Source organism: Pistacia vera, unplaced genomic scaffold (genome assembly GCF_008641045.1).
Source record: "Pistacia vera cultivar Batoury unplaced genomic scaffold, PisVer_v2 Contig404, whole genome shotgun sequence".
Taxonomy (NCBI): domain Eukaryota; kingdom Viridiplantae; phylum Streptophyta; class Magnoliopsida; order Sapindales; family Anacardiaceae; genus Pistacia; species Pistacia vera.
The window spans coordinates 418,466-438,184 of NW_022196229.1; the positions used below are offsets into that span (position 1 = coordinate 418,466).

A 19,719-nucleotide genomic window follows, 5' to 3' on the forward strand; every position below is an offset into this window, starting at 1 on the left:
GAGTTCCATCGGCATCGGAACTCGCCGGAATCAACAAAAGAAATCCGATGTTGCGTAAACTGTAGGTGGACGGCGATCGACAAAGGCTGGACGACGGCGACAAAATGGATGGGTTTGGTTGTGGAGATGCCGTCACGTCGAATGAGGGTGTTTTCTCCGTCGAAAGATGCCAGAATCTGACGGGATTTAGCTGCGATTGGACCACGATTCGGCACTATTTCGACGGTCCAACCGTGGTCCAATCCGGTTTAAATCAAAATAACGGGTTTTTATATATACCGGATCGGATTTGTCGTCGGTTGCCGGTCGAACCAGTATGATCGGACGGTCCGATCCGGTTTTCAGAACATTATTTGTTTTAGTAGATAGTTTGAAAAAATAAAAGTTTGGATGTTATTAGAAGGTAGAGTTTGAAAATTAAAAAAAAAAAAAAAACATATTTTTAGGTTGGTTAATTTATTAAATACTCTTATAATAAAATGTTAAAAATTAATAAAAATACTTTCATCTATTCGTTAAATATTGGCAGTTGACCACCAAAGGTCAGATCTATGGCTAAATTTGGCTATTGACGGCCAAATCTAGCCGTGTTTGGTGGTTAATGATAGCCAAAGATATGACCGTTATTGGTGATCAATAACCGCTATATCTTGGCCGTCGTTGACAACTAGCTACGGCTAAAGATTTGACTTTTTTTGGTTAGATCTACAGTAGATCTGGTAAAAAAAAGCTAGATCGGCATACTGTCGGCTTGAATATGACAAATGTGAGTGGGTAGGAGTGTTTTTATTAATTTTTAAACTTTTCTTAGAGGGTGTTTAATTAAATTAACAAACTTATAGGGTTTACAAAATTAAATATAAAACAAACGTGAATTTTGAAGATTGGAATAGGATTTGGTTAAAATAAGAAATAAACGCATTCTCTTCTTTATTATGATTCTCTTACCGTGTGTATTAATCTAAAATCAATCTTGAAATCATATTGTAATCGTAATCATCGAAGCAGAGAAATGGAATGCCAGAAGATCAAGGTTGCCAACCCCATCGTTGAGATGGATGGTGAGTACAGTCCCTATTTATTTAATTTATTTATACTTACTCATATTCATTGAATTGATCTTGATCCTTGTGATTTTTATGCAGGAGATGAAATGACTCGAGTCATTTGGAAATCCATCAAACACAAGGCAATTATTATGCTTTTTTTTTGGTTTAATTTGAGTTCATCTCAATCTGATATTGATTCTCTCTCAGCTAATCTTTCCCTTTGTGGAGCTGGATATAAAGTATTTCGACCTCGGCCTTCCCAATCGTGATGCTACTGACGATCAAGTTACTATCGAAAGCGCTCAAGCTACTCTTAAGTATCTACTTAACTATCCACTACCCCCCTTCTCTCTCTTACCCAATTGCACCAAGCTTTCCTCTCCCTCTCTAGTGAACCTTATGCTTTTATTCTTCTCTCTCTGTTTATTAATTCTATTGCTCTCTGTAATTCAGTAATTAAACTCTTATTCGTCTCTTCATTCTCAATTTGTCTGTTTATTCTTATATTGTAGATACAATGTAGCTATTAAGTGTGCAACTATAACTCCAGGTAAATATTTACCTAATTGCCAATTGTGCAATATTTTCTTCCCAACTTATGAATTATTTGCCTTATTATGTTACTACTGTCATTCATTTTCAAAGTTTCATGTATTTGGTGAGGTGTCCAATAGATGAAGCCCGGGTTAAGGAGTTTAACTTGAAGAGAATGTGGAAGAGTCCAAATGGGACAATTCGCAATATCTTAAATGGTCAATAAATCTTCCCTGTTTGTGTTTTTTTAGCCTGCTTTTTCTTTTTAAACAAATTGTTAATTCAACTAAATGTTTCAGGTACTGTTTTTAGAGAACCAATTATCTGCAAAAACATCCCTAAGCTTGTCCCAGGTTTGTAATGGGTTCTTTTTATTCCTGTTCATTGTTGTTATGGAAAAAAGTTTTTGAAGAATCCTTATTTTAGGTTGGACCAAACCAATCTGCATTGGGAGGCATGCTTTTGGTGATCAGTACCGAGCAACTGATGCGGTTATACAAGGACCTGGGAAACTTAAATTAGTCTTTGGTAAAACTCCTATTCCTTGTAAATAGCTTCTCTCCAAGACATAGTAGTATTACTAGTATACTACTGGACACAAACTTGCTAAATTTCTGGCCTGTGCTCTTTTCCTTTATCCTCCTTTTATTTCTCTGAATTTTCGGTACTTGCATTTCTTATCATCTTATCTAGGCTAGTTATCTGTTTTCAGTACCAGAGGGACATGATGAAAAGACAGAGTTAGAGGTGTTTAACTTCAGTGGTGCTGGAGGTGTGGCTTTGTCCATGTATAATACTGATGAGGTAGAGATCAAGAAACTGTATTTTTCTTCTTCCTTTCTCACTTCTTCCATGGTGGCTGACTGAGCTACTAGAAGCTGATAGTATTGCCCCTCTACTTGAAATGGAAAACAGTCTATCCGTGCTTTTGCTGAGGCTTCAATGAACACTGCTTACCAGAAAAAGTGGCCGCTATATCTTAGCACAAAAAATACCATTCTTAAAAAATATGATGGAAGGTGTGCATTTATTGGTTTAGATTTTCTTTTCTTATGCTTTTAAGATCATTGAGGTCCTGTTCTCTTGGTTGAACAGTGGGTATATGCTGTTTATGGATGCTCTGAAGAGCTGCACCATTATCAGTTATTGTACATCATATTACTCTTATTAGTATAATGCATTAACACTCTCTTACTTTTCATTCTGGAGATTCAAGGACATATTTCAGGAAGTCTATGAAAATCAATGGAAATCCAAGTTTGAGGCTGCCAGTATGTGGTGAGATACATTGCCTGCATGGTGGTTGGTTATCCAAGTTAAGTGATTTGTCAATGACTTACTGACTTACATGGCTTAATTGTAGGTATGAACACCGTCTTATTGATGATATGGTTGCTTATGCTCTGAAAAGTGAAGGAGGTTATGTATGGGCATGCAAAAATTATGATGGGGATGTGCAGAGTGATTTCTTAGCCCAAGGTTTGTGTCAGTTTGAGATGATGAATCGTGGTTTATATTTTCTATGTAATTAATTCTTGTTTTTTTATGAGAAACGAATGGAAAAGATCCTAATTAATGCTTTTGAGATCATTAATGTACCTAAACCTTTTTATTCCTTTTTTTTGGGATGGCTGCTCCCAGGGTTTAGAAACTGTAATTTGATCTTTTCTCAACTTCATTTTCTGTTGGTACAGGATTTGGATCTCTGGGGCTTATGACATCAGTATTGGTAAAATCTGCTGTGTGGTTTTTGTTGCCTGATGGAATTTCTTATCTTTTTTCCCTTCTCAATTCACATTGGATATAACAGAAGTTGGATTGGGTTCCAGGTGTGCCCAGATGGAAAGACTATCGAAGCTGAAGCAGCACATGGTACAGTTACCCGTCATTACCGAGTTCATCAGAAAGGAGGTGAAACTAGCACAAACAGCATAGCATCAATTTTTGCTTGGTCACAAGGTCTTGCACACAGGTATAATTTGATATGCTTTACCCTATTAAACGAGTGCCTACAGCGTTAAAAATCATAGAGGCTTTGGAGGGTTTTCAATATTAAGTTCTTGATGTTGAGTGAAAAAACTAAGCATAATAATATGTTGTCAGGGCAAAGTTGGATGGTAATACAAGACTATTGGATTTCACTGAGAAGCTAGAAGCAGCCTGTATCGGAACTGTTGAATCAGGGAAGATGACTAAGGACCTTGCACTTCTTATTCACGGATCTAAGTAAGTACTTAAAGAGGAAAAATTACTTTTTTTTGTTTTCTAGTTACTACTCAATTTTAAGTTTATGATAGTAAAACATTTAACTCTTTCTGTAGGGTTGCTAGGACTCAATATCTGAATACTGAAGAGTTCATTGATGCTGTAGCCAAGGAGCTAAGAGCAAGACTTTCTACCAAAGCAAAACTGTAAACTGCCACCCACAAATGTGGCTTTGTGCTGGTCAATCATTTTATACTGTAGTTTGGCTCAACTCACATGAATTATTTGTAAATACTTTTTACAGTCTTGATTATCTTTATCTGTCATTACTGCTGGCTTGCTTTTCAGAAGGTGGACGGCAGCCGGTTCGATTAATGCAAAACATCATCAAAATTTATAAAGCACTGTCATTGTAATGATCACAATTGCACTGTTTTTGGTTGTAGATTCAACGAGGATTTGTTGCTAATCCTATCTTCTTTTTAGAGCCTGTATATTAACCAAATAAGATTGCCTACAAAAAGTGTGTTAATTGCGCAAAAATCATGATATTACTGGCTAATTGGATGGGCGTTTAAACCTCGCTGCTCACTTTGCCATAAGATGCAGAAATTTGGTCACTTAACCCGAATGATTCACCCGGAATATTGGGATAACAATCGGACAGACCCTTGCCTCACCGGATTTTGTTGAATTTGAATCCTCTGTTGAACTTTGCTTTCCATTTGGTCCAACCAAAATCCTGAGTTCTAATCTGTTATCCAAGCAACAAAATTAACTGTAATTTTTTATCAGTAACAATGTGAAAATAATCCATGGTGCTGAATATATTGAACGTTAAATGAAAATAATGTTGTAAATTAATGATAATGATTATAGCAAAATCCACCCAATTATCATTGGCTTAGCCAACATTGTAATAGTATTGATTGACTAGAACTGGGACTTATGGTTAAGGTGTGGGCTACTACTTTTTGTACTAACCTTCAAGCAGAATCTTCATTGGCAGTTAGAGTGAGACCAACCGTCGTCTATCATAAGAGACCAAAGACAACCAAAAAAAATAAAATAAATAAGAGTCAAGAGACAAAGATAACACAATCTTCAGTCTTCTAGAAATCAATAAGTAGAGATAACATGCTATTACAGTGTTGTAATTGTGCTCCGTCATCTCAAAACACCTTCTTCTTAGTCTTTTCACGTCCCAAAACCCATCTCTCTTCCAACTTTGGACTTGGTCGTTTCAGAAACCCAAAGAGACCTTCTTCTAAATTCACTTGTGCTATTAAACTTGGATTTGAGGATATTGCTGAAATTGTCCATAACAAGGTTACTTCTTTCTCTCTGCTGCTTCTGTAATGCATTTCTTGTTCTGGGTATGTAGCAATAACATTTATGAATCACAATGAAGGTTTTGATATCAGCTGGGGTCTCCGCGGCCGTTGGGCAGCTCTCTAAGCCATTCACTGGCTCGCTTCTTTATGGCAGGAGTTTAGATTTAAAAGCTTCCATTCAAGCTGGTGGCTTCCCTTCCACCCATTCCTCAGTATGTCTCTTCATTCATTCTATGCTTTTTTTTTTTTTTTTTCCAATTTTTTTCTTAACCTTTGTGTCTCATTTAGCTTTTACCTTTTATTATTTGTTCATGAATAGTCTGTTGTGGCTGCTGCAACATGTCTTGCTCTTGAAAGGTAGTTGCATTATTTCTAGTTTCTTCGGTTGGAGTTAATGAGTTTGATGCGTGTGTTTAGCTTCTTTATCTTTATTTTTATGTATAATTTGATTGCAGGGGTTTCGCGGATTCATTTTTTGGCCTAACTTTGGTCTATGCCGGCCTTGTCATGTATGATGCTCAGGTATGTTTGTTGTTTTATTATGAAATTTTTAATCATACAAAGAAATACACCATTCAATTGCCAGTGCGTGGACTGCTACTATTTGTCAATCTGTGTTGATTGTTAAAGATAATTTATTTACAGTACGGGGGTCCTTGAATCATGGGCAGAATGAAGTAGTCAATTTTCAGAAGTTGATGTTTTCATGTCTTATAGAGGAGCTTATGATGCTTGTCTCTACCTGTTGTTTATTTTTTCTGCTTCGTCTTAGTTTATTTAAATGATCAGTTTGGCAATTGTAAGTTTTTTCGAGACCAAGCATGTTTTCAAGTTTCATAATGTTCACATGCATTCTCTAGGGGGATCTGTGGTTTCTTATTCTATAATCATACCAGTTCCTTGTAATTTTTGCCACCATATGTCTCTCTATTCGCATAAGAACTACCTCAACAATTCATATCATCAACTTAGGAATTGTAGCATATTGGGACATGTAATGGTCATATTAGTGTCTTGAAAATCAGCTAAAAGAATAACTAAAGCCTGAGCTAAGAAACTCTTATTGATGAGTAGTCTTGAATACTACTGACTATTAATGCAAGCACAAGCTAGTCATCAGAAACTTGTTTGTCACCAGTTTCACTCCTGTTTCATAGGTGGGGGAGAAATCTTATAGAATATTTGTATTCTTTGTGGGTAGAGAAACAATGACTGGTGTTATGTGAAGCTCAGAAATTGCTTCTTGCAGAATGAGGTATTGAACTGAAATTACAGAAATGTAAGAAGTATAAGAGATTTTGCAAGGATTTCATGTAAATATTTTGTGATGTCCGGTGCACAACTACATTGAGAAAAATGATGGGATTTGACTGAGTTGTTTTTGTCAGATACTGAACGCTGATTTATTGGATGTGATATCAGAATAGATAGTTACACAATAACGACCTAGCTAGACTTGAAACATGCATGTTTTATTCATCAAATTCATTTGATGCCACTGAGATTAAAATCATTGGAAATACTGTCCACCAGTCCAAATCCAAGTATACGATCCCAATACATCACCACAATCCTACTAGTACTTGCTGATGACTTCATTGGTGAGATGCTCTGCCAATTAACTTCAGTAATCTCCCTGTGCTCACATTTTATCACAAAGAAAAAATTTCAATGGAGATGAGTGTCATAAAAACAGAATGTCGTTGCTTATTTTTCAAAAGTGATTCTAGTGTTTGTAGAGTCATGTGATCTTATTTCTGATATGCTTCATGTAAATTGATGAAAAATTAAGGACTTCCTAAGGAGTATTGAGATTGAAATCTTCCTTTCAGTGTTGGTAGTTTGGAGACTTGGGATTTATTGGTTGAAATGGGATTAGGAACGAGTATTATCTTCCACTTATGGGCACTTGAAAACAGATGAAGTCATCTCTATTAAGATTACAGGCAGAGAATGCCTGCTGTTCATTTTGGATCTTTTTAAGCCTGTTCTAGTAGGTGATCGTACATTGTTTGGAGTTCTGTTAGGCACGAGTCTTAACTCCTGTTAGATTGTCTATCCTAGTGTTTGCTTATGAGTTTACTATCAGAACTTCCTTGAAAGCATTTGTCAGTTGTAAGCTACATATAGTTTTCTAGATTATGATGTTAATTAATGGGGCAGCATGGTAAACCATTATACAATTACCTTTAGAGCGCCGGATGTTGATAGATGAACAGTATCTTTTACAGTTTCTGGCTTGTTTGATTGAATATCTTTTCAAGCTTCTTGAGATGAGTCATTGGCGCCTCTTTCTTCACCCATTCTTGCTGAAATGCACCGGATTTTGAATGTTTTGTTCATAAATAAACATTTACTTGCTTCCTGTCATAATCACAACCCCACCAACCTACCTATATAAGATTACTTGTGAACAATTGCTTAACTAGGCATATGATAACTTTGTCTTCGGCTTTAAAGAATCAAATGATATCTGTGTAAACATTTTCAAGTTTATATATCCTTGCAAGAAAGAGTAAACACGATAAGATTGATCCTAAAAAATGTTAGAATTTCTTATTTTAAATGCGAATTTCAATCTAAGAGCAGGTTCTTCCATTTGCAGGGGGTGAGAAGAGAGGTGGGAATTCATGCAAAAACACTAAACAATTTGCTATCAAAGACGCAGCAGGTTAACTCAACCGTTTCCCAGGATATAGATAATGTGATTGATTGTCAACAAGGAGACTCATCCAAACTGAAAATGGACAGCCTAGGTCCAACTCCTTTTTCATCAACAAATGTTCCCCCGCTATTACTAAACCAAACAAAACAGATGTTAATGTCTTCTGTTGAAGAAGGATCAGAAAGAAGTGGGGATATAAACTCAGCTGTCTTAAAGGAATCAATAGGCCATACTGAGGTTGAAGTTATAGCAGGTGCTTTTCTAGGATTCTTTGTCAGCTTGGCGGTGTATGCGATAGTGTGAGATGATATATTAATTTGTTATTATTTTTTATTACTTGAGATAATTTGTCTTACCTTTATAAAAAATTATTTGTTGTTCTCAGGCATTTATTTGGTAAGTTTAATTAACAATATGAGATCCTTGTTCTTTTGCAACCATTGATACACTTAAATTGCTTGAGCAGTGGTATTTGTAATTGTTGTCAAATTTAGTGTGTGGAAAGATCATGACCGATTCAGCCAAAGGTTGCCAAGTAAGGATGTTGCATGAATCACAGGTGGCATCTTAACTGCCACATGGAGAACTCCCTGTCCCTGACAGAGACGTGGCTTGGCTTTCATGTCTTTCTTTGTTGATTTTGTGTGTGTATATATAGGGTGTAAGGAGTTGATTAATAAGATAGGAAGAGAATGTCAGGGGCACAAGGAGCACAACCACCGGGATCACAGACGGCAACAACATACGGGTCAGTGCAAGAGCAACAGAATAGGCCAAAGACGGACCTCCTTTCAAAGGAAGATGAGCGTGGGATTAAGGTTGATAAACTTCAGGACAAGGTTGAGGATCCTGCTGGCAAAGGAGGACCTGTGTTTGGTGCTGGAAAAGATGAAAACAAGCAAGACTTGGGTGTCACTGGCACTGGCTAGCTATTTAATTTATATAAATGTATTACGTACACGTAGTCTTTTCTTCTAAGCAAGTATCTATATCCTTAATAAAATAAGCTGAACTTTCATTTTCATTCTATAAAGAAAAGAACTCGTGATTTCCATTGAACTCTTTTATATTCTTACACTAAAAGAATGGAAGATGAACTATTAAAAATATTGTATAAGTTGATGATTGATCAATTATTGACGTTGGTTGGTTCTTGTATGGATTAATTCTAGCTCTCCATTTCCTAACATTTATTCTTCATAGGAATTTGGAAACAAACTTGGAAGCAATTAAATGACTTTTGAGAATTTTGTGTCATGTGTGAATAGAATTGGTTTGGAATTCATAGAATTGTAGTAGCTCATTTTGAGGCTTTTGTAATGTTATATGGGACTAGTACTGGTACNACTAAGAGAATGGAAGATGAACTATTAGAAATATTGTATAAGTTGATGATTGATCCATTATTGACGTTGGTTGGTTCTTGTATGGATTAATTCTAGCTCTCCATTTCCTAACATTTATTCTTCATAGGAATTTGGAAACAAACTTGGAAGCAATTAAATGACTTTTGAGAATTTTGTGTCATGTGTGAATAGAATTGGTTTGGAATTCATAGAATTGTAGTAGCTCATTTTGAGGCTTTTGTAATGTTATATGGGACTAGTACTGGTACTATTTTAAGTGCCAATTATCGACATGTGCTTCCACAAGAATGAATTACAGTATATAAATTTAGTCATTTCGGAGACTTTAGGTAGATTATTGTTGATGTAAAAATCTACTTGTACGGAATGGGGTTTGATCCCGTGAGATTGAGGCCACTAGCGATCCACTATACCTATACACGTAGAGAAACAAAGACGTGAAGCGAATGAGAAATACCGGGGTGGTGTTTGCTGTAGGTACTCCGACGCTCAAGTCAGTAAGACTGAAAGAGACTAGTATAGTGAGGGCTAGGGAGTAGAGAGGTTATCGGAAGTCTAGTCGGGGACTGTGACTACAGCAGTGATGTGAAGCTCTCAAGTAGGAGCTTCAGGTGTGAAGTTGTAACGTAATCTCTCTTGTGAGAGAGCTGACATCTGTTTATATAGTGACTATCTGGTCTCCCAATCCTGGTAGAATTAGGAGTCCTAGTGTGATTTTGATAAAACCCTAGAGGAGTTAGTGCGGTGGTGAGCTGTCTTACCAGTGTCTGAATAAGAAAGTGATCTAAACAGGAAAGTCACTTTGAGTAGGAAAGTGATCAGGAACAGAAAAGTGACTTCGAATATGAGATTGATCAGGAACAGGAAAGTGATCAATGGAGGTCGTTGGCTCTGAACTCGCCTATAGGCCCAGGAAGTGAACTGTAACTGGGAAGCCTGTGCCCAGATGGTTTGGGCAGGCTGTATCTCGTATCAAATGAGAGTAATTGGGCTTAGGCCTCTTTGGAATTGGGTCTGATCTCTCATTGATGATCCTGTTTTCCTATTTGGGTGATCTCTCATTGATGATCCTGTTTTCCTATTTGGGTCCAGAACGATTTTGGCCCCAACAATTATTAAGAAATATTATGTTTATGTTCTAATTTCATAAAGTAGTCACTTTTATCGAAAAGTGTATAATATTACTGAGTTTCAATTTGATTGACTATACCTAAATTCTAATAATAATGATAGGTTTAGGCCCAATCCTGATTTGATTATTNATCAAATGAGAGTAATTGGGCTTAGGCCTCTTTGGAATTGGGTCTGATCTCTCATTGATGATCCTGTTTTCCTATTTGGGTGATCTCTCATTGATGATCCTGTTTTCCTATTTGGGTCCAGAACGATTTTGGCCCCAACAATTATTAAGAAATATTATGTTTATGTTCTAATTTCATAAAGTAGTCACTTTTATCGAAAAGTGTATAATATTACTGAGTTTCAATTTGATTGACTATATCTAGATTCTAATAATAATGATAGGTTTAGGCCCAATCCTGATTTGATTATTAACATGTCAGAGTGACAGAGTCACGAGTTAAAAGCCTTGGACCCAAGTCAAGAGACTGTACTATAATATAAGCTAAGTACGGTACTGTAACTGTATGTATATCTAATCAAAATAAAAAAAGTAGGGGTGAATCTGAAATAAATTATTAGTGTGCGGTAGTTTTGTGATTTTGAGTGGGAAGATTCAAGTGAATAAGTGATAATGGTATTGGTGTCTTAATCTTAACTACACAGATAAAGAAGCAGCTTTTCTTCTTTACTTCTATTCCTTAAATTCATTCTAGGGTTTGGGTTACATTTCCTCTATACTAACTAGAGTGAAGTGAGTGCAATTTATGGCCAACCAATTGTACGGCTACAACTCTAGCTATGCTTCAGCTGGAGGAGGTGGTGGTGGGACCCCAACACCATCCTCCTCTCTTCGTTATCTGGTTGGGTCTTCCGACTCCGATCACTCTAAGTACACACCTTCCTCAATTTACAGCGATGTATTGAGGTACTCTTCTCAGCACTCATGGCCTTCTGGTGTTGAACCCACTGACCACCTCTCTACTCCCATCAAACGAGCCTCTGAAGGTTAACTTCACTTTTCTTTTTTTAATTTTTTATTTACCTGCATTTAGTGAGAGCAAGCTCTTTATCAAATTTTCAGTTATAAATGTTCGATTAATTACGCTGGTCAACTAGATTAGAGGATTTTGTAGTTGTAATTTTTTATGTTAATTTGCTTTTTGTGGAATCATGAGCTTCTTGCTTCACTTGTGGTTGTGATGTGCTTCTAAAACCTAGTTTTAACTGGGCTGCTTCTTTATGGAAATGTGGGTTCAATAATGCGCTCAAGGACGTTGAAAATAATTGCCTGCTTACCCAAGTATCCAGCTTCAAAAATTCTAGTTTAAGAATCCATGCCATGCGCTTGCTTGGTTATGTATATGTGAACTGAAAACTTTCTCTAAGCCTTTCACTCGCAAGTGTGGAGTGGTTACTTATTTATTGCCGCTTCATCATAGCATATCCTGGACATATGGATACATTTTCACTCTGTTATTACTAGTTGCAAATATATTTCAAGTTCTGTCTCGCTTACCTTTAGAATATGAATTTAAGTATGATTTTCTGACCAAACATACTACTATTGAGTAGAGTTTACACTCTAGCTACATATATATTTCATAAATGTCCAGCAAACTTTTCAATGCTGATAATAGTTGTATTTTCTTATCCGCACTTACTTTCGTATATGATTGCTATAATTTTTATTTCCATGTATCTGTTTTTATTTAACGTACCTTTCTATTTAACCATTATTTTATAGGTCATACTTATATAGTAACATATAGTTTTTCCTGTTTTCTTGTATATAAACTTTTCTACTATGTACTATAGCGCTCTACCATCAGACTCTTTTGGGTGCCCATACCACTCTTGGGCAAAGTGAAGCTTGGTATTCTACCAACTCTTTAGCCAAGCGCCCTAGATTCGAGAATACAAGCCATTTACCTGTGTATCCACAGAGGCCAGGGGAGAAGGATTGTGCCCACTATATGCAAACAAGAACCTGTAAATATGGACCTACCTGCAAGTTTGACCATCCTATTTGGGTTCCTGAAGGTGGAATCCCAGATTGGAAAGAGGTGACAGTTATATTCTTACTACACCATTCAGATAAACGTCATTATGTAATACTATAGCCTATTATGATGGTTAAATGTTTATATTGATGAGTAAACTTTTTTATGTGCTTATGTTACTGCAATGTTACTTAAATGCTACTCATCATGTCAATACGTATTTTTATAATGCTAATTAGTTTCTGAAATTTGCTTTTTACCAATGTTTTAGATAGACTTACATCATAATAGTTTTTATGCTTTAGTTTTTGTAGCTATTTGATAATCTCTGGCTGATATCTGTAGCTTACCTTGTTTGTGGACTATATTGCATGGATATTTTAAGATTGGAAGGTGTTTTCTTGTTCCATCTTAATGTAGCTGAGTATGGAACATACCTGCTATTGGACAAAGTGCCCATTAATTGTTCTATGAGAAAGAGAGACGAATATAATCCTGAGCTTTTTCTTTCCTTTTTATGCTTAATTATGTCATTGTAGCATGGACATATAAATGAGCAAGGTACCCGTTGGTTCTCTGTGTTACACATTTACTTTATCTACTTCATCATGAGCAACTTACATTATTATAACACAGGATAATTGGTTACTTGATTGTTTAGGTTCCACTTATTGCTACGAGTGACTCCCTTCCTGAGAGACCAGGAGAGCCAGATTGTCCTGTAAGCAGGATTAGAAATTATTGTTCATGAAAAATATGTAATGCTGATTGGGGCTCTTGAAATTTTGACCTTTTTGTTTTTGGTTCATTGAACATGTTGCAGTACTTTCTGAAAACTCAAAGATGCAAGTTTGGTTTGAAGTGCAAGTTTAATCATCCAAAAGAAAATTTGATTACTTCAGTGGTAATATATTCAGTAAAATATTGTCATTAGTTTAGTTGTTGATTTCTTTTCGTCGTTTATAATATTATGATGCTTTGCTCTCAGGGTTCTTCGGGAAATGCTGACGTTTTTACCTTACCGGATAGGCCTTCGGAGCCCCCATGTGCTGTAAGATTTTTACTTCTATGCCCGCAGGGTCATCCTGATGGTACTTCCATTATTAATTTGGTCTTCCAATTCATAAACAGTTCTATTTGAAGACTGGAACTTGTAAGTTTGGTGTGACTTGCAAATTTCATCATCCAAAAGATATGCAAATGCCATCAGCTGCACAAGAAAATGGTGATAGCAAGCAGAATGAATCAGTAACTAATGGAACAGCTGGAGATCTATATGTCCCTGGGCCTCTTGTTTCTTATGCCCCAGCAAGGTTACATAACACCAAAGGACTTCCTATTAGACCGGTAATGTATTAATTAATGAATGACCAGATTGTATTCTTTCTATTTGTGTATTATGGTCGTCTGGGTTGTAAAATATGGTGCTTGTTCTGTCTCCATCACATTGTTCTGTTGTGATTTTCATTGTCATGATTGTAATTCAGGATAGTTAGCTTAAAGAAGTTAGTGCCTTTACTGGCAAAGATGGTTGGGATTGGCTTCGGTACCAAGTTAGGTGATGTGGTTTTATGAGATCCTTTTGATGTCATTAATTTCTGTCCTGGTCACATATAAAAAAAATAGATTAAGAAGAACTTAGATTTTCAAATTAGTATTGACTCTTTTTCTTTTTGATCATTTATTTATGAGCTTAATTGTAATTGAGAATTGGAGTATTTATTGATATCTTATCTATTACTTCTATCAGGGGGAAGTGGATTGTCCATTCTACTTAAAAACTGGGAGGTGAATATATTCCTATGCATGTCGATTAATTTTGTTTGAAGAAAATAAAATAATGGGAATGAAAGAAAATGCTTAAATTTTGTTGTTGTTTTTGTATCAGTTGCAAATATGGTGCCACTTGCCGCTACAATCATCCTGACAGAAACGGTACGTGGATAATTCAGATAAATAGTATTAAAGTTTTTTTATGCTACTTTCCACCCTTAAGCCTCTCAAGTTTCATGATAATATTTGCAGCAATCAATCCTGCTGCTGCTGCTGCAATAGGGCATCCTCTTATAACCTCCCCAGGAGCTAGTCTGAACATTGGTGTTGTTAATCCAGCTGCTTCAATATATCAAACTATTGACCCCAGATTGGCTCAGCCAACGGTAAGTGATATATCTATATCTATATATATATATATTTTTTTTTTTTTTATTTTGTTGGTTAAAGAACTCATTTTGACAGCTTACCTAAGTCAACTCTCTGCATGAGTCCTCTAGAAGTTTATATTTGTTCTTCATATCTTGTCCCTTACCATCACAATAATGATGTTTTTTTTGTGATTATGTTTCTTAAAGCTAGTTGCACTTTTTTTGCAAAGTTTGCATTGCTATTGTGGTTTCATGCAATTGTATTTAAACACTGATGCTTTCCTGTTTGTTTCCATTTTGTAGCTTGAAGTTGGCACAAGTATCTACCCTCAACGCCCAGGACAGATGGAATGTGATGTATGCATTTATCTAATTTAATATTTCCCTAGCTGCAATTTATTTCATTTTTATTTCTGTCATTTAAAAAAAAAAAAATATATGCTTGTTTAATAATATTATTTTTGCTTTTTGGGGATAGATTCTCTAGTTCTTGTTAGTAAGATTACTCTTTACTTTTTCATGTCACCAGTTTGTCACAAAATTAACATAACTTCAATGATTTTTACTTTTTACTGTATTGTGTTGCATGTAGTACTATATGAAGACTGGGGAATGTAAGTATGGGGAAAGATGCAAGTTTCATCACCCTATTGATCGGTCAGCACCAACACTCTCAGCAGCAAAGCAAGCTTCTCAAGAGAATATCAAGCTCACCCTCGCTGGATTGCCTAGGCGAGAGGTATGGCTTATTTTTCTATTCTATAATTCAAGCAAAGAAAATGCCAGGTTTTGTGTCTGCTATTCTTGAAAGTATAATATTTAGTGTGTATGCTATTGTTATTTTGGAGCTGAGGCAAATTGAGAAGGTAATAGTACTTCACGCTAAATCATTTTGAACACTTAGATTCTTAAGTTTCTTGTTTATTTATGTTATTTGCATCAACAATTATCATTTTAGTGCTCAGTACTATTGGTCAAGGAAGCCGAGGTGCCTTGTTGTTCTATTCCTTAATGATGTTGGGATACTAAAGAGTATGAACATGGGAAGATGGGTGTGTGATAAAGACTTGTTGAATTACCTATTTGTTTCATTGTCTAAAAAACTGTTTTCCATCTTCATTGTTATGAGTCTATGGAATATACTGATTATTATTTGCAGAATTTTAATCTTGCTAATCTAAATGACCATAGGAGGTCATTGATATGAGTAGAACATTTTGACAGGGTGCTGTTCATTGTCCATATTATATGAAGACTGGAACTTGCAAGTATGGTGCAACATGTAAGTTTGACCACCCACCACCTGGAGAGGTGATGGCCATGGCAGCATCGCAAGGAACATCAAGTGGGGAAGTGAGGGGGGATGAAAATGAGGCTGAAACTAGTCAAGCTGAGCGGTGAGGTCCTGAACAAGGAGTGGGAGTGAGTGAGGTGCTCTAACGGCCATGTTTTCTCTAACTGTATTTGTAGACTTACTTTCTCCACAAAAGCTGACTCAGTGCTCACATGTGAATGTAACGCGGGTTTTGGATAATCTAGTGTAAAAGTTTTAGTGTAATTTTTTGCTTGCGTACGTTTTTGAATGGTAGTTAATTTATCAATAAGAATAACGAAGCCTATCTAAAACTTGTACAATTTTCCGCCACAATTACATGTATAAATCCAAAGAACAAGTATTGTTGGGACTTGAAGAAACTTATATCGGTATTTTTTGTTGACCCCTCAACTTTCTTGTACAAATAAAAATATAAGGCTCTAAATATGTTGCATTTATTATGGTATATGAACAATTTAGTTCACCATAAATACCCTTATTATCTTATTCATAAGTTGTTAGAAATGAATAAGATATGTAGAAAAGTTAAAAACAAAATTATTTTTTACATAAAAAAGTAATGATTGATATTCAAATATAATATGGATCATTTTTAGTACATTATAAAATTTGTTTAATTTAAAATTCATAAAACGATCAAAATATTATATTTATGTATCCCTCATCACAATCTAAAACATGAGTACTGAGTAGGCGTATATACTGTATACTTTTTATTGAAAAGTCTTATCCGACTGAACTAAATTGTTTGTATATCATAATACTGGAAGTGGGCCCTGACACTAGTAAGAGATTTTGCTCTTCCTATTTAAATGAAATCTATAAAATTATGAGGCTGGTATTGAAAGAAAAACTGCAACGTTGCCGTGGCATAAATTGGATGGCCGAAACTGCCTTACCGATAATACATTTGCAATCTGAAGTTGTCTCAAGTTGCAACAATCGAAAAAATAGCGGTAGCGGTGGCGGTTGCGGTAGAGCGGCTGAATTACACAGAAATATATAAGATTTGAGAAACAGTTGTTTCTATGGTTATAGAAAGATGATGATACATACACATACACATACACAGCCACATGCCATTAATAGCCTGTGTATTTGCACTTACAAACACAAGCCCAACGACCAATACCATGTTGGTGTTCATGGTCAAATGTGTCTCTTAACCAAACATAGATCTCCGTCTCAACAATTAGCTCTCATGTCTTCCATTTCTTCTCTTAAAAGAAGAAGAAACTTTTTCAAGAATGCTCGGGATCCAAGTTTGAGTAACAAATTCAAACGTTGTTCAGCTGCCACTCAGTCTTCCTTACTAGAACCTGATCAAGATGATGATAAAAATAGAAAGACCCCTGAAATTAAAACGCTGTTCAGAAGACTATGGAAAGTGGCAGCTCCATATTGGTACTCAGATGACAAAGTACAAGCCAGATTGCAACTTGCTTCTGTCTTTGCTCTCACTCTTGCGACCACTGGCATCAGCGTCGGATTCAATTTCCTTGGCCGTGATTTCTACAATGCGCTCGCCAGTAAGCCCTTTTTGTATTTTATATGAAGAAAAATGAATGTTTAGTATAGTACATGATATCTAATATTTGTTTTCGTTTGGTTTTGTATGATGTAAAGACAAGGACCAAGAACAGTTCACCAAGCAACTGCTGTACTACCTGGGTGGTTTTGCTGGTGGAATTCCGGTGAGCACATTAGCTCCACTTTTCTTAGGTATTCTCCCTCCTAGTTTTCTCTTTCTTTATATCACCAGAACAAGATAAATTAATTAACTTTTCAATTTTGTGAATAGGAATTACATATAGATATGACAGTTTTGATATGTTTTGGTTAAAAAAATCCACTAAAATTTTACTTATTTGGGCTTGTCTCCTAAGCATTAGTACCTTCATGGATTGTTGCTGGCACTTCTTATAAAAGTCCTTGTTGTTTTACAGTTTTTCGTATTGAGGGATTATGCAAGAGAAACTCTTGCTTTGAGATGGAGGTCTTGGATGACAAAATATTACATTGACCGGTATCTCACGGATCAGACATTTTACAGAATTCAATCCCAATCTATAATTGACAATCCAGATCAGCGGATTGTTGATGATTTAAGTTCATTCACAGGGACATCCCTTTCATTCTCTTTGACACTTTTTAATGCTGCAGTCGATTTAATATCATTCAGTAACATCTTGTATGGTATCTATCCTCCACTATTTGTTGTTCTTCTGGTTTACTCAATTGGCGGAACAGCTATAAGTGTTTTCCTTGGGAAGGTAAATTGCTTTTCTGTTACCCTGAGAAGTAAGATTCTTAATTTAATAAAACTTGGTTCTAATTAGTTGAAATGTGAACTGTTCTTTTGCAATTTTAGGGATTAGTGAACCTGAACTTCTTGCAAGAGAAAAAGGAGGCAGATTTTCGTTATGGACTTGTACGGGTTCGAGAAAATGCTGAATCGATTGCATTCTATGGTGGAGAAGAGAATGAAATGCAGCTTTTACTGCAGCGCTTCAAAAGTGCATTTGAAAATTTAACTGTACGGATACTTTTCATTTCCTGTTCTTTTGATTCTTCAGTTCCCTTCGCTTGTTTGTGTCAATTTTGCTTTTGTATCAAAAATTTATTCTTCTCCCATTCGTTGATTCCGTCAACTCATTATTTTCATATTGATGTAAAAATTTACATAAAATTATGTTTTAATGAGAGTTAGAAACCTATGTTAGACACAGAATGCGTTGCTGCAATTTGCTTGGAATTGTAGCAAAGTACAATATCTTAACTTCATTCATCTCGGTCCTGTGCCACAGACAACTGCTGAAATATAAGGATGGCAGTTTCCTTATAAATCAGGCTCAGATAACTAGACCCCCCATTTGAGATATCCCCTCGCTTTAGAAAACCTTCTACCTTCCTGTGCAAAAAGTGTATATCTCTCCTGATGAACTGCCCCAGACTTGAATTAACAAGTACTTGGATTAGTGGTTCAACCCTGAATGATGGAAACTAAGCTATGTTATTGAAATACTTCTTTTAAATATATTCCTTGCAAAATGCTGCTCATTCATGATCAAATATAGCTAGATTCTGCGATCAACAACTTTATTGCTTTTGCATGTACAAAATATTGTTGGTGGACATTTTTGGGGTTTTTTCATGATTATGGTTTGTTCTTATCTTGCATTTGTAATTACAATTGATCTTCTGTCTGGTATTATCTTTTAATTTTTTTTTTTTACCAGCAATTGTTAATATCTTCTAGAAATCTAGAGTTCTTCACCAATGGATACCGGTACCTCATTCAGATTCTTCCTGCTGCAGTTGTCGCTCCTATGTACTTCTCTGGAAAAATTGAGTTTGGTGTCATTAACCAGTCGGTATCTGCCTTTAATCATATACTTGGAGATTTCTCCCTTATTGTGTTCCAGTTTCAGTCTATCAGTGCTTTCTCAGCAGTCATTGACCGTCTAGGTACTAAACTTTTATCTCTTGTATGCTTATTCAATGAGGCTTTTGCATTCTCTGATAAAACAAAATTTTATAAAGATAATGAGTCATTTGTCAAATGTGGTAAGGTTATCTCTATTGCCATATACATAGTTATGTCTGTCTAACCATGCAATTCCATTTTAGAGTGATGAAAAGATCTGGTTTTTCATAGTTTGTTATTATCTGATTGGTTTTTACAGTTCTAGCAAGAGTTGACTGCCATTTTATTTAACCCTTGTGCTGTTCATTGTCCATATTATATGAAGACTGGAACTTGCAAGTATGGTGCAACATGTAAGTTTGACCACCCACCACCTGGAGAGGTGATGGCCATGGCAGCATCGCAAGGAACATCAAGTGGGGAAGTGAGGGGGGATGAAAATGAGGCTGAAACTAGTCAAGCTGAGCGGTGAGGTCCTGAACAAGGAGTGGGAGTGAGTGAGGTGCTCTAACGGCCATGTTTTCTCTAACTGTATT

The 19,719-nt window shown here is 35.9% G+C and overlaps 3 protein-coding genes across 12 annotated transcripts; all 3 read left to right on the top strand.

Annotated features, from left to right (window-relative positions):
• The first annotated feature begins 942 nt into the window (after positions 1–942).
• Positions 943–4,263, top strand: LOC116142076 (isocitrate dehydrogenase [NADP]-like). Its single transcript, XM_031427540.1, has 15 exons — positions 943–1,061; positions 1,146–1,189; positions 1,257–1,366; positions 1,562–1,599; positions 1,724–1,801; positions 1,883–1,936; positions 2,010–2,111; positions 2,296–2,387; positions 2,499–2,602; positions 2,793–2,861; positions 2,947–3,062; positions 3,278–3,312; positions 3,413–3,555; positions 3,687–3,809; positions 3,905–4,263. Exons 1-15 carry the CDS (start codon positions 1,013–1,015, stop codon positions 3,996–3,998), a joined length of 1,251 nt encoding a protein of 416 aa, XP_031283400.1. The 5' UTR covers positions 943–1,012; the 3' UTR covers positions 3,999–4,263.
• Positions 4,264–4,859: 596 nt separating this feature from the next.
• On the top strand, positions 4,860–8,927 carry LOC116142074 (uncharacterized membrane protein YuiD-like). Of its 10 annotated transcripts, none has more exons than XM_031427528.1 (6): positions 4,860–5,117; positions 5,200–5,334; positions 5,442–5,479; positions 5,578–5,644; positions 7,728–8,040; positions 8,446–8,872. In XM_031427528.1, the coding sequence occupies exons 1-6, from the start codon at positions 4,926–4,928 to the stop codon at positions 8,763–8,765; spliced, it is 1,065 nt and encodes a 354-aa protein (XP_031283388.1). In that variant the 5' UTR covers positions 4,860–4,925; the 3' UTR covers positions 8,766–8,872. The 10 variants fall into 10 exon arrangements, with proteins under 10 accessions (XP_031283388.1, XP_031283389.1, XP_031283390.1 ...); XM_031427529.1 differs by having other exon boundaries at positions 8,487–8,859; XM_031427530.1 differs by having other exon boundaries at positions 7,728–8,086; positions 8,487–8,707.
• Positions 8,928–10,825: 1,898 nt separating this feature from the next.
• On the top strand, positions 10,826–19,655 carry LOC116142056. The gene is made up of 18 exons (XM_031427511.1): positions 10,826–11,281; positions 12,092–12,339; positions 12,938–12,997; positions 13,100–13,180; positions 13,265–13,327; positions 13,408–13,623; positions 14,027–14,064; positions 14,165–14,211; positions 14,302–14,435; positions 14,724–14,777; positions 15,013–15,159; positions 15,645–15,817; positions 16,933–17,285; positions 17,383–17,450; positions 17,703–18,029; positions 18,128–18,292; positions 18,996–19,328; positions 19,449–19,655. The coding sequence occupies exons 1-18, from the start codon at positions 11,041–11,043 to the stop codon at positions 19,653–19,655; spliced, it is 2,955 nt and encodes a 984-aa protein (XP_031283371.1). The 5' UTR covers positions 10,826–11,040.
• The last annotated feature ends 64 nt before the right edge of the window (positions 19,656–19,719 follow it).